This window comes from Grampus griseus (assembly GCF_964374135.1).
Source record: "Grampus griseus genome assembly, chromosome: 8".
In the NCBI taxonomy this organism is placed as follows: Eukaryota; Metazoa; Chordata; class Mammalia; order Artiodactyla; family Delphinidae; genus Grampus; species Grampus griseus.
In genome coordinates, this window is record NC_139002.1 from 100,185,262 (window position 1) to 100,197,885 (window position 12,624).

The window sequence follows — 12,624 nt, forward strand, 5'->3', positions numbered from 1 at the left end:
CATGGCCCATATTTATGAGAACCATTTCATCCTAATGTTGGGTACAGAATAAACTGAGAAGGAAACCCCAGCTGGGCCTGCGGCTGTCTGTTGGGGGAGAGAGGCAAGCGGGGAATGGGGGCCGTGTTCAGCCACTGTCCCTCCTGGGACAGCTTTGGGAGGCTGGGCCCTGGGCCACCCTCTCATAGCGACTAGCGATCCCGATATACAGCAAGGCTGTGGCAGCCTGAATGCCGGCCAGCAGGAAGAAATAGAGGTCCATCCGGCATTTGTTGATGTTCCCTGGGGAAAGGAGGGGTTGGCATTCGGGTCAGGGCAGGGCTCCCCCAGCGCTGGCAGCTGAAGCCAAAGTGGGCAGCGGGTGGGGTCTGAAAACACAGGGCAGATAGCCCACTAGCATCGGGCTGCCCTGGGTGTCTCCTGTGGTGTCTCCAATGCCCTGGTAGCTTGCTGTTCTTTCAGGGGCTTAAAACGTAAGTACCACAGAGAGAGGTGACCCTTAGCCAGAATGGCAGAGTTCCGGAAGCAGGAAGGTGCCTTGGAGGTCTGCTGAGTTCACTGATTCCTTTTGGACGGTTAGGGTACCTGAGGCTCAGGACAGGACCATGCTGTGGGCGCTGGGCCAGGTTTGGGCGAGTGCCCCGTACTGAGTCTAGCGTGCCATTTCCATCTGCCTGGGGTCAAAGCACTTGGCAGTTGGCATCACCTTTCCAAGTCGCCCTCCACCCATGTCCCATTCCCGGGGAGGCCCCCCACACTCACCAGAATCCTCCGGGCAGTGCAGCCAGCCCCCCGGAAGTGACAGTAGTGCCACCAGGCTGGAGCCTAACAGCGAGCCCACCCCAGACAGGCAGAAGAAGATGCCCATCATGGCGCCCTGCATGGAACGTGGGGCCTCTGAGTACGCAAACTCCAGGCCTGCAGAGAGGGAGGAAGGACGACCCAAGGGGCTGGTGGAGGAGCAGAGCCTGCTGGGCCACAGCCCTCCCCTCCCCCAGCCAAGCCTCCCTCCTGGCTTCCCCTGGGTGACCCCTTGCCTCTGCCCTGCTCATCCCCCCTGAACACCTCCACCTGGATGCTCCCACACTGCCCTGTCACCCCTCTTCCCCTTCCTCCTGGGTCTCCCATTTCAGTGACAGAAGCCCCGTCCTCATCCTCATCCTCTCTCTTGCCCACCCTCTCTGCCCACCTTCAGCATCATCATCAAATCATTTTTTTTTTTTTTTTTTTTTTTGGCGGTACGCGGGCCTCTCACTGTCGTGGCCTCTCCCGTTGTGGAGCACCGGCTCCAGACGCGCAGGCTCAGCGGCCATGGCTCACGGGCCCAGCCGCTCCGCGGCATGTGGGATCTTCCCGGACCGGGGCACGAACCCGTGTCCCCTGCATCGGCAGGCGGACTCTCAACCACTGCGCCACCAGGGAAGCCCCATCATCAAATCATTTTGATTCAACCTCAGAAATCTCCCAGTGTCTCCCCCGCCCCATTCCCTCTGCCCCGGGCCACATGGACAAAGGGAAGACAGAGAGGACCCCCTTTGCTCAGAGGCCTTGGAGAGGGCCTCATGGAGGAGAGGGCAGTTAGACTGGGAATTCAAGGGGAAATGGGAGTTCACTTCCAATCTGGGAAATGGGAAGGCAGAGGGAACAGCAACCGCAAAGTCACAGAGGGTGGGGAACATGGCACCAGGGCGCCTGTGGGGACAGGTGGTGTGGGGAATGTCTTATTCACCTCTAATCCCCACTGCCTGTCGTAGTGCCTGGCACAAACCAGTGCTGCTAAGTCCCCACGGGGTGACTGCAGCCCCGCTCAGCAAACCCTGCCTTCCTCCGTGCAGACAAGCTCCAGAGGCCGTGCCCGTGAGACCTCTGACTTCGAGGCACCACCAGGCAGAGCCCATCACCCATGCGAGAGCAGGGGAGGGGTCCAGGATACCTGGGATGCTGGCAAAAATCTCACTGATTCCGATGAGCAGGTACTGAGGGGTCTGCCACCAGATGGACAGTGGTGCTGCATAATATGTGTTCTGCCCAATCTGCTGGGACACCGTCTGGTTGTGACTGACGTACTCTAAACGCTCCATCTCCAGGACTCCTGGTGGTGGGGAGAGGGGCTACAGTCAGGCCCACTGTAAGCAGCTTAGCCCATGACAGAGCTTGGCATGTAGTGGGTATTCACTAAGTAGCCAGTCATTGACTAGGCAGCATGTAAGGAAAAGAACACTGGCCCTCCATCTCTTCCCTTTTTGCCTTGGCTGCTAGGAAGCTCAGAACTAGGTTTGCACTCAATAACCGTAACAGCTCTCGTTAACTGAGAGGCTGTTATAGGCGAGGCATTTAATATGCATTCTTATAAGTAAGAAAGAGAAATTTAGGTTAAACAATCAGCCCTGAGTCACACAGCTGATAAGTAACTGGGGCTGTATGTGCGCCCCAGCGTGTCTAGTTTCAAAGCCAGCCCCGTTCCCATGATATCATATGACTCCTCTACTGCAGCGTCAAGTATTACAATAGCGTTTCTAATCTGGCTTTCAAGTTTAGTTTATCTCCTTCCCCTTCATTGCTTAGAAGACAGCTGTGCTCTAGCGGAATGAACACCAGATATGGAATTAGGTGACTTGGGTTCCAATCCTGGTCCTGCCACTGGCTAGCTGTGTGATCTTGGGCCGATCACTTAACCTCTCTGAGACCCAGTTCCCTTATGCAAGAAGTAGGAATCAAAATCCCAGGATTATTGTGAGGATGAAATAGGACAGAGTGCACTAAAGCACGTAGCTGAAAACGAATCTAGTTTGGTTTTCATACTTGGCAACACAATACTGCTTATTGAGTTTTAGTTCCTCTGGCTCCTTGTGTTCCAGGCATGGTGCTGGGTGCTTTACTGACTTCCTCTTGTTTAATCCTCACAACACTCCTGCTAGACCACATTCCATGAGGGTGGAGCCTGGCCTCTGCACAGGGTCTGAATGAATTACTCTCCCCATTTGAAAGATGAAGCTCAAAGACACTAAGTAACTTCAGGATTATTAAGTCGCAACGTGAAAAGGGCTGAGGTCTGTGCAGTAGCATGCAAGCCTTCTTTACCAGAGCTTCTTTCCTATGAGAGCCTTCAAATCCTTTTGAAATGGAAGAGGGAAGAGAATAAATAATAGATACGTTTTGAAAAATGTCCGCCAACTGCTAAACGGCTGTGTCTTTGGGAAATGCATTCAACACATTTTTTGAGCACCCATGTGCATTATTCATAGCAGTGAATAAAAAAGAAAAAAATCCCCTGCCTTCAGAAAGCGTACATCCCACTGGGGAAAATCTTTTTTTCCTCTCTTGGCCTGAGTCCCCTCATCTGTCAAAACGAGGGGAGGCTGGACTCAAGGAGGAGGGTCTCTTTCAGCTCACATCTTCCAGAAGCCAAGACTGGCACCCACGGGCGGAGGGTGTACTTGGCCCAGGCCCACAGCTTCAGCATCAGCCCCTGGTGGAGCCAGCCTCCCCCCAGCCCCAGACAAAGGCCAGCCCCCTCCCCAAGGCCCTCCACTCAGGCCGACATACCTGCCACAATGACCGAGGTGAAACCGAAGAACATGCCCAGCGCCATCTTCTGCAGAGCCGAGGGAAGCAGCTTGCAGCGCAGCAGTAAAGGATCGAGCAGGTGGTCCTTCACAGGCACCAGGATCAGCAACACCACGACGTTGGCCAGGAGGAGCCAGGCTTCTGGGATCTGGGAAAGAAGGAACCAAGAGAGGCAGGCTAGCAGAGCAGGAGGAGCTCTGGGCTGGAGTCCGGAGACCTGGACTCCATCCAGACTGTCCCTGGGCGACCCAGAGTCAGTCCTTTCCCCTCCCCTGATTACACGCTCCTCGGCTGTGTAATTAGGGGATGGATTAGATCAGGGATGGCAAATAGGTTCCTTCAACTTCTGTCAGTTGGTAGTGGCTGCCTGGAATGTTCATGGGCTCAGCATGAAAGAATGCCATGATAGATTAGTGATGTCTGCCATGGGCAAGGAAGGGAGGTCTAGTAGCAGGTATGTCATTTATCTGCCAGCTCTGAAGGTCTTTGATTTTAAGAGTCTCTGAGATGCCAAGGAACTGGTTTGGTAAGTCCTGGAGAAAGGCAGAGATGTGAGCATCCAGGAGTCCCACAGAGGGAGGGAGCAGGGTAGAGCTGAGAGTGCCCCGAATGTGCCTGATCTGAGGGCCTGGTGCAAACTGGGCAGTGAGGCCCGCTTCAGAGCAGCAGTGGGTGGGAGTGAAGCTGACCTGAAGTCTTGTATGCACCTGAGCCTTTTGGCAGGATGTCTGGGCCTCCAGGTGCGTTTCCTGTATCCCGAGGATGCCGTGCCGCTGGGGGACGGGAGTGTGGCGGCAGCTTCATTTCCTCCTTTTCTTAGAGGAAGCCCCCGGCTCGGCCTGAAGTGGGGGCTGATCACATGTGTGTCTTTTACCTTGTAGCCACTGCCCTGGGCCCTCAGAGCCGCGGATCTGTTGGCAGGGTAGTCTGGGAAGATGTCCGGGATTTGGAGGTGAAGACCTTGCAGGACATAGGTGGACTGCATCTGCCGAGAGAGCTGGAGGTGAGGCTGGAACAGAGGTGGCCGCCTCACCTCCATCCCAGGATGCTCCCAGCTCCAAGGCAGGCATTCCTCCGCAGCAGCAAGCACAGGGCAGCCGGGCAGTTGTCCCCTCGTCCAGCTTCCCACTCTCCTCCCTCCCCGGGAGTTTCCTTTGCTCTGTTCCCAGGCCTGAGGGCTGTGCGTGCAGCTTTGCTCCAGAGCCCAGGCCCAGCTGGTCTGGCTCACATTCTTGTCTCCAGGGCCTGGCACGGAGTAAGTGTGGATAAATATTTGTTGACATGGGGAAGATAATGCATGGCTGTCCCCACAGGGAGCACTCATCTGACACTGAGGCCAAGCTGAGCCCCACAGGTTGACACAACTGGGGACTGCGTAGGCACTGACCCGCCAGAATGGCCCTGGACAGCAGCAGGGGCAGGCTCCAGGGCTCCCCGCCATACCGGCCATTATCCCATTCGTTGCTGTATGAGGGAGGGGGCTCTGGGAGAATCCTGCAGGAGGGCCTGGGGCCAGAGGAGGGCACTTGGGGTGCTCAGGGCAGCAGCTGTTTGCTGACTGGTATGGAAGGATGTCAGTATTCTGACAACTGGTTCGACTAGGGATCAACCATGGACACGCATGTCCCATCATAGACACCTTCTGCCTTTGTGCCACCCCCACGTAGCAGGCTGGCCCTGCATGACCCTCACCCTCTGCAGCTCGCAACAAGGTTCCTGCAGAGCGTGTGTGAGAGGCAGTGACCTTGTGGACTGGGGATTAGAGGCTGGGGGTAGGCTGCTGCCCACCCTCCACACACCCGCACACACATTCACTGCAGTAACCTTCCCCTTGGGGAGTGGGCGGGAAGCAGCGGTTTTCAGACCTGGCTAAGCGTCAGCATCACCTGAGAAGTTTATTACACTGGAGACTCCTCCAGCAATTCTCTTTCAGTAGTCTGCGGTGGGACCTGGGAATCTGTATTTTTTTAAAGCTCTGCAGGGGATTCTGAGGCGCGGCCAGGGTGGGGAACCACTTGTTGCAAAGCACTCGGGGGACTAAGCTTGCCCCTAACTTGCTGTGGGGCCTCGGGCAACCAACACACCTTCTCTGGGCCTCCGTTGCCAAGTCGGGGAATCTGAATGCTGCAGAACTGTTAGAGCCTCTAGTCTAACAGGAAACTGAGGCCCGGAGAGATGGGGTGACTTATTCAGTCACTGGGCCTCAGACCTGTCTCCAGAGTTCCTTGTGCTCTACCACCCAGAGTGTAATTATTGGGACGGCTTAGCTCCAGGCGCCACCCCAGCTGCTACGTGGCAGCAGTTCACTTTGTGAGCCCCTCCCCCTTTCCACATACCCTGAGCATCTACCATGAGAGATGAGACCAGTGAGGGGCCTGGGGAGCGAGTCCCCACAGAGCGAAAGGGCGGGGGTGCTGACCTGGAAGTATACCATCCAGTAGGGCACCAAGGTCACCATGATGGGCAAGATCTTCACCAGCACCTGGAAGTTGGCGATGTCCTCCTGGGGGGAAGGGCCAGCCTGGGGAGACCTCTGATCAGGAAGCAGCTGGGTGCCTGGAGGGTCTCTGAGGGGCCATAGAGGCAGCAGATAAAATGGCTGCTACCGTCACCCGTCACCACCACCACGGCCGCCTTCCCACCTCCCCCATCATCTGCTATTTAATCCCACTCCCCTATCACAACCTATCACAGACATCATCTCAGAAATCCCACCCTCATGTCCTCCGCTCCACCATCGGCATCCCTTTTGCCGTCATCACCATCACCAAAGCCATCCCCTCCGTGGAGTTCTCATTCTATCACTATTATTTTTCTGCCACTGTCAATACTATCACTGCCATCGGTGTGGCAGAGTTGGCGATCAAGACCCACTCCATCCTAGAGCTGTGGCCTCTCGGGTCCTGGGGGAAGTAAGACCAGAGGCTGTGGCGAGCAGAGTCTTGGGGGATTTTTTGGCTTGTAGTGTTGGTGTGCCATGGGAGCCAGGGAAGCCCCAGTCCGTGCCTGACTCAGAGAGAGAGGCTGTCACTCCAGTCCCCCCAGCGCACTCTCCAAGTCCATCCTCCTCAACAGGCAACATGGGAGCCCTCTCCCTACAGAACAAGGGATGGAGAGGTAGGGGTGGAGGGAACATTATCAGGAGACAGGAAAGATCAACCTTTACCCTTTACCCTTTGCCCTTTGTCCTGAGAGGCTTCTAATCCCTACTTGCCCAAGAGCCTTGCCTCATCCTTTGAGATTCCAAAAGGGACGATACCGGTGTGGTGTGACAGCCACCATCAGCTTCTCCCCACCCAGTTTGTGACGTTGTTCTTCCACTAACAGGTGGATTTTAGCTGCCCTGCCCTTGAATCTGAGCTGGGCTGTGACTGCACTGACCAACAGAATGAGGAGGAAGTGATGCTTTGGGACTCCAAACCTCCAAAAGGCCTTTCAGGGACCGACAGCATCCACTTCCTGCCCTCTGGAACATTCCCTCTTGGAATGCTCCCTCCTCTTGCAGCCCAGATACCTTGCCGGGAGAGGCTCCGGCCACCTGGGGGGCAAGGGCACACGAAGGGGAGCCGAGGTGTCCTCGTTGACAGACAACGTTGACTGCCAGCCGGGAATGTGGGCCGTCTTGGATGTTCCAGCCCTTTCAAGTCCTCAGTGACTGCAGCCCGCCGTGATACCATAAGAAGCAGAACTGTCCGGCTGAGCCCAGTTACCCACAAGGTTTTGAGGGGTAAAAAAAGGTGGTTGCTTAAGCCATTAAGTTCTGGGATAGTTAGTTAGGCAGCAATGGACCATTCAAACAAAACCTTACAGCAATGCACCAGGTTGGGGGAAAGCATGTTCTATACCTTTTCCATCTAGATCCCACTGACAGGAGCTGTAACTGGGTCCAAGGTCTGGAGACAAGTTTGCTTAGCATAAGTAGTCAATTAACTCAGGGAAGAGAGGGGCAAAAGGAAGCCATTGTGCACATGCAAGGCCATTCAGAACCTTCCTCCCTTGAATGCCAGCTAATGGGAAAGGGAGCCAGTTTGGCTGACATCTTAGCCTTTCTTATACTTAATACCCAGGTAGTGTAGACTGCTATCCCAACAACCTTCACTGGTAGATCATCTTCATAAGCACCACTCTACTGCCATGGTTATCACCATTGCCAGCATTTATCTTCATTGTCGCTAATAACACCACCATCCCTATCTTTATCACCACCATCACTGTCAAGACCACTAACATCCTCATACTTTCTACGGTTAGTCCACTGCCAATACCACCACCATCACCCTGACCTCCGCCAGCATTCTCAGTCATGGCGGGCAGCTCTAGCCCACTGGGGAGCTGGTCATCATAAAGGGCTACCCCTGGAGCTGATCCAGAATGTCTTTAAACTGGATCATGTGGCCTCTTCACCCAGAGCCCTCCCCTTACCTGGCAGAGTGTCGGCGCCACCGCCTGGGACAGCAGTTCTGGAGAGCAAGTCTGAGCATGGAGGACACCTGGCTGCCCGTGGGGGGCTTGGTAATGAAGCTGGGGGTGGCGAAGAGGAAGATGAAGAAGGCCAGGCCCACACAGCCCACGATGATGCTGTAGCCCAGCAGGAAGTTGATGTTCTGTTGGATAAAGGCCAGCACCAGCAATGACAGCACGGCACCCACATTAATGCTCCAATAAAACCAGTTGAAGAAGCGGCGGCTGGCGTGGCGGCCAAGGTCCATCACCTGCCGGGCAAGGGTGAGAGTGAGGCCCCAGGAGGTGCGAGGGCGCCCTGCCGCGCGCCTGCACCCCCTCTCCCACAGAGACACTTCTTGGATCAGTGGGTGGGTGTTCTGGCACTTTCCTCATCCTGATCACTAAATAGATGCTCAATAATATTTGTTGAATGAATGAATAAACCCTTCTCTTGGGAGTCACCTGTTAATGATCAGGACATTTTGACACAGCTGTTTCTTCCTGCCCTTGACACACATTGCTTTTTTCTTTTTCTTTTTGCGGTACACGGGCCTCTCACTGTTGTGGCCTCTCCCGCTGCGGAGCACAGGCTCCGGACGCACAGGCTCAGCGGCCACGGCTCACGGGCCCAGCCGCTCTGCAGCATGTGGGATCTTCCCGGACCTGGGCACGAACCTGTGTCCTCTGCATCGGCAGGCAGACTCTCAACCACTGCGCCACCAGGGAAGCCCACACATTGCTTTTTTATTGTCACTAACTAGTACACACAACAGATGTCTCTGGTGCCCCTTTGTTCATTTCTAGCTGATTTATCCCTTTGTCTTTGAGCAATCCATACTGGGCGTCACCTTCATAGTCAGAAAAAAGCCACTCAAGGTCTTAGGTCTGTTCCACATTATTAAATAGGATTTGTGCATATTACTGAAAGGATAGTTAAAGTCTAATTGAAAATTTCCTCTGCAGTTTGAAGATGCAAATGGAGTTTTCCATTGTGCTCCCACCGCAACTTGCCTCCCAGTCAGACAAAGTTGGCATAATCAGGGAAAGCAGAAGCGGTCCCAGACACGGCCCCAAGAGCGGGTTCTGGCCTGATGCAAAAAAAAAAATGTGGGCCCCCCAGCAAGGGCAGTAAAGCTGAAAATCTTTACCCAGGATTTGGATCAATCTGCGACAGCCAGGCCCCAGGCCCCCTTCCGGTCTGCTGGCTTGGATCAACTGCACTGGCTGCCCATACCTCTCCTAGACCCTGGTCCCAGATTCTGACTCAGCAGATCTGGGGCAGGGCCCGGGCATCTGTACGTTTTAAAAGCAGTGATGTCTGGAGGTCACCTCTCTAGATAAATGATTCTGTACCCCATCACCGTTTCAATAACTCCCCAAATCTCAGAATCCATTATTCTCCTTCCACCCAGAGATACATATATCCATTAGTTAAGATTTTATCAAGCTTTAATTTCTGTAGCTGCATGAGGAAAAAGGTAACTAGGTATTTTGTTCATTTTCCAAATGTAAACTTTTAGTCCACACAGGTGCGCTTAAAACTGCATCCCCTTGGAGATTCTGAGGGGTCCTCTTGGGGATGAGGAGGGAGGGGCCTGTCCACTCGCTGAGAATTCTCACTCACTGAAAATCCTTGCTGTAGACTTTCAAGCAGAAAATTGAATAAGTCCCATTAGGAGCAGGCACTCCGTTTATTAATTGGATATAAATGAATATGACAGTTGCAACTGTAAGGGGAGGACCAGGCAGCCCGTTCAGGATATAAATGAGCTCTCCCAAAACAAGCAGCCACTTTGTTGAGAATGATGGATGGCCCTTTCTGAAATCAGCAAGTGTGTTAAACACTCAGTTCCTGGGTATGGCTGTCTGTCAGATGGTGCCAGCCCCTCCCACCTGCACCCCCCATCTGACTGCCCCCCCCGAATTCTGCAGCAGCCCCCTCGCTGCTCTGGTGTGCCCACTCGTGTTACCCACATCCACTGCCTACCCTGTAACCAGAGCCATTTTAAAGAACTCAATCTAATCTAATGGGGCTTCCCTGGTGGCTCAGTGGTTGAGAATCTGCCTGCTAATGCAGGGGACACGGGTTCGAGCCCTGGTCTGGGAGGATCCCACATGCCGCGGAGCAACTAGGCCCGTGAGCCACAACTACTGAGCCTGTGCGTCTGGAGCCTGTGCTCCGCAACAAGAGAGGCCGCGATAGTGAGAGGCCCGCGCACCGTGATGAAGAGTGGCCCCCGCTTGCCACAACTAGAGAAAGCCCTCGCACAGAAACGAAGACCCAACACAGCCAAAAAATAAAAATAAATAAACAAATGTGGGGTTTAAAAAAAAAAGAAAAGAATTTTAAAAAAATCTAATCTAATGATTCCATCCCTGTCTCAAATCATTTTAGTGTTTCTGAACTGTCCTAGGGATCAGGCCAGACCCCCAGGCAGCCTTCCAGCCTGGCCTGGCCCCACCCAGAGTCCATGCTACCCAGTGGCCGAGCCTCTGAGAGACCAATTCTGCCACCAAGAGGAGGGACAGACAGGAGGCAGTAGGTGGCTGAGGCCCTCTGGAGGTCAATGAAGTCAAGGGCACCTGGGGGCGGAGTGGGATGTCAATGAAAGAGCAGAATTAAGGGAAGCTGAGAGATTCCCACGGGCAGATGCTGGGGGTCTCCTGGTCTGCAGGAAGGTCAGTGGCGGCTGAGAAATGGATGGGGCTGTCCTGGGGGCACTGAATCCCCCATCATCAAAGGAATCCGAACAGGCTGGATGAGTCACTCCTGGGTAAGGACTCCGGAGATTGTGTCGGATGCCGCATTGTGGTTGCCAGCTGGATGCAATATTCCTTCCAAAATGTCCCCTTTCTGATTGTAATACATGCAATTAAAGAACATTTTAAAGCAATTAGGAAAAAAGTACAGCTAGTCCAGTGGCACCTGATCACACTACTGTCACAATTTTTTCCAGTTTCCCCCTTTTGTTGACACCTGCTCTTTTCACGCGGCTGTACTCATACTCTGTAGGCAATTTTGCGTTGCTTTTGCTCATTAACACTGTATGTGGTTTTGTTCAAGTCACGTTACATATTTTTAAAAATTACTGTCTAATAGCCCACTGAGTAGAGCTATCAAAATATAGCCATGTTATTACACAGTATTTACTCATTCATTTAACAAATATCTATCGAATTTCTCCTATGTGCCATGTTCTGTCCAAAAGTGTACAGAAAAAGGCGCAGAAGTTAAGGTATTGGCCCAGGTGCCTCTGGCTGGTGAGTGGCAGAGCTGGGATCTGAACACGTGGGCCTGACTCAACCTCCGGCACAGCTGGCAAGAAGAGGCTCCCGCCTGCCTCTAGATCTCTACAACACACAAAGATGGGGCCCAAGGTGTGGGGCCTGATGTGCAGCTACCCCAACCTGCTCTTCGACCTGCTCTCTATGAGACCTCAGCCAGGCCGATAAACATCCTGAAACTCCAGTGTCCTACTCTGCAAAATGGACATAAAAATACTACCTACCTTCTAAGTAGTTAAGAGGACGAAATGAGTTAAAACACTGAAAGTGGCACATAGTCAAAGGCCAACTATGGTTATCACTATCGTGCCATCGTTTTTGTTGTAGGGGTCCGCACCCCCAAACCCCCAACCCCACAGCTTCTTTCAAATAAAGAAACTGGGCCCGGAGAGGGGTCACGCAGGCTGGCAGCCAGGGCCTCTTGACTCCCGGGTCCATCGCTTTCCCTCCGCACGCCCCGGGCCTCCCGACGGGGCGGGCCCTCTTGTCACTCACCTGGTCGGCACCGAAAGAGGTGAGGTTGCTCCTGACGGAGCTGGCGGCCAGGGCGAGCAGCAGCAACACCGCGTAGAGGGTGGGGGCGCAGTAGGGGGTGGGCGAGGTGTGCAGGCAGCCGTGCGAAGGGCAGGCGGGCCCCAGCGGCAGGGAGAGCATCTCGCCGCAAAAGGACCTGCGGCCGTCGGGGAAGGCGGTGGCGGCCAGCAGGCCGGAGGCGGCCAGGTAGAGCAGGAGGCTGAGCGCGATGGCGCGGTGGCGGCCCAGGTATACGTCGGCCAGCCAGCCGCCCACGGGCGCCAGCAGGTAGGAGGCGCCCAGGAAGACCAGCGCGGCGCGGGACGCCTGCTCGCCCGCCCAGTGGAAGTCGGCGCTGTTCAGGTAGAGCACCAGGTTGCCCGCGACGCCGAAGAAGGCGGCGCGCTCCAGCATCTCCACGAGCAGCACCGCGGCCGCCGCCGCCCGCCACCACCGTCGGGGCTCCCGCGGCCTGCGCTCCAGCAGCGGCCGGCGCTCCCCGGACTCTCGGGGCTCCACTGGTGTGCGCGGCCCGGGCATCCTGGGCCCCCGCTGCGCTTCTCAGACCCACACCCTGTCCGCAGCCCTCCGGCCCTCCCCCGCGGCCTCCCTCTTCTCTTCTCCTCCCTTCCCTCCTTTCTCACCCCTTTTGGTCCCCCCTTCCTCTCCCTTTTCCCCTCTGCACCCCTAACTCTTCTTCCTTCCTCCACCCTTCCTCACTGCCGACCCTTCTCTTTCCTCGTCTCTGCCCCTCCCCCTCCTTTCCTGCGGGTCTCTCCGGTTGGTCGTCTTTTCTTAACCGTTGTCCCCTCCCCT

At 55.0% G+C, this 12,624-nt stretch overlaps 1 protein-coding gene across 1 annotated transcript; it reads right to left on the bottom strand.

Annotated features, from left to right (window-relative positions):
- Positions 1-13: 13 nt before the first annotated feature.
- On the bottom strand, positions 14-12,348 carry SLC15A3 (solute carrier family 15 member 3; the record flags this gene model as incomplete). Its single annotated transcript, XM_082660975.1, has 8 exons — positions 14-282; positions 763-918; positions 1,934-2,092; positions 3,547-3,715; positions 4,442-4,552; positions 5,987-6,134; positions 7,990-8,279; positions 11,791-12,348. 8 exons carry the CDS (start codon positions 12,346-12,348, stop codon positions 128-130), a joined length of 1,746 nt encoding a protein of 581 aa, XP_082517101.1. The 3' UTR covers positions 14-127.
- Between the last annotated feature and the right edge of the window lie 276 nt (positions 12,349-12,624).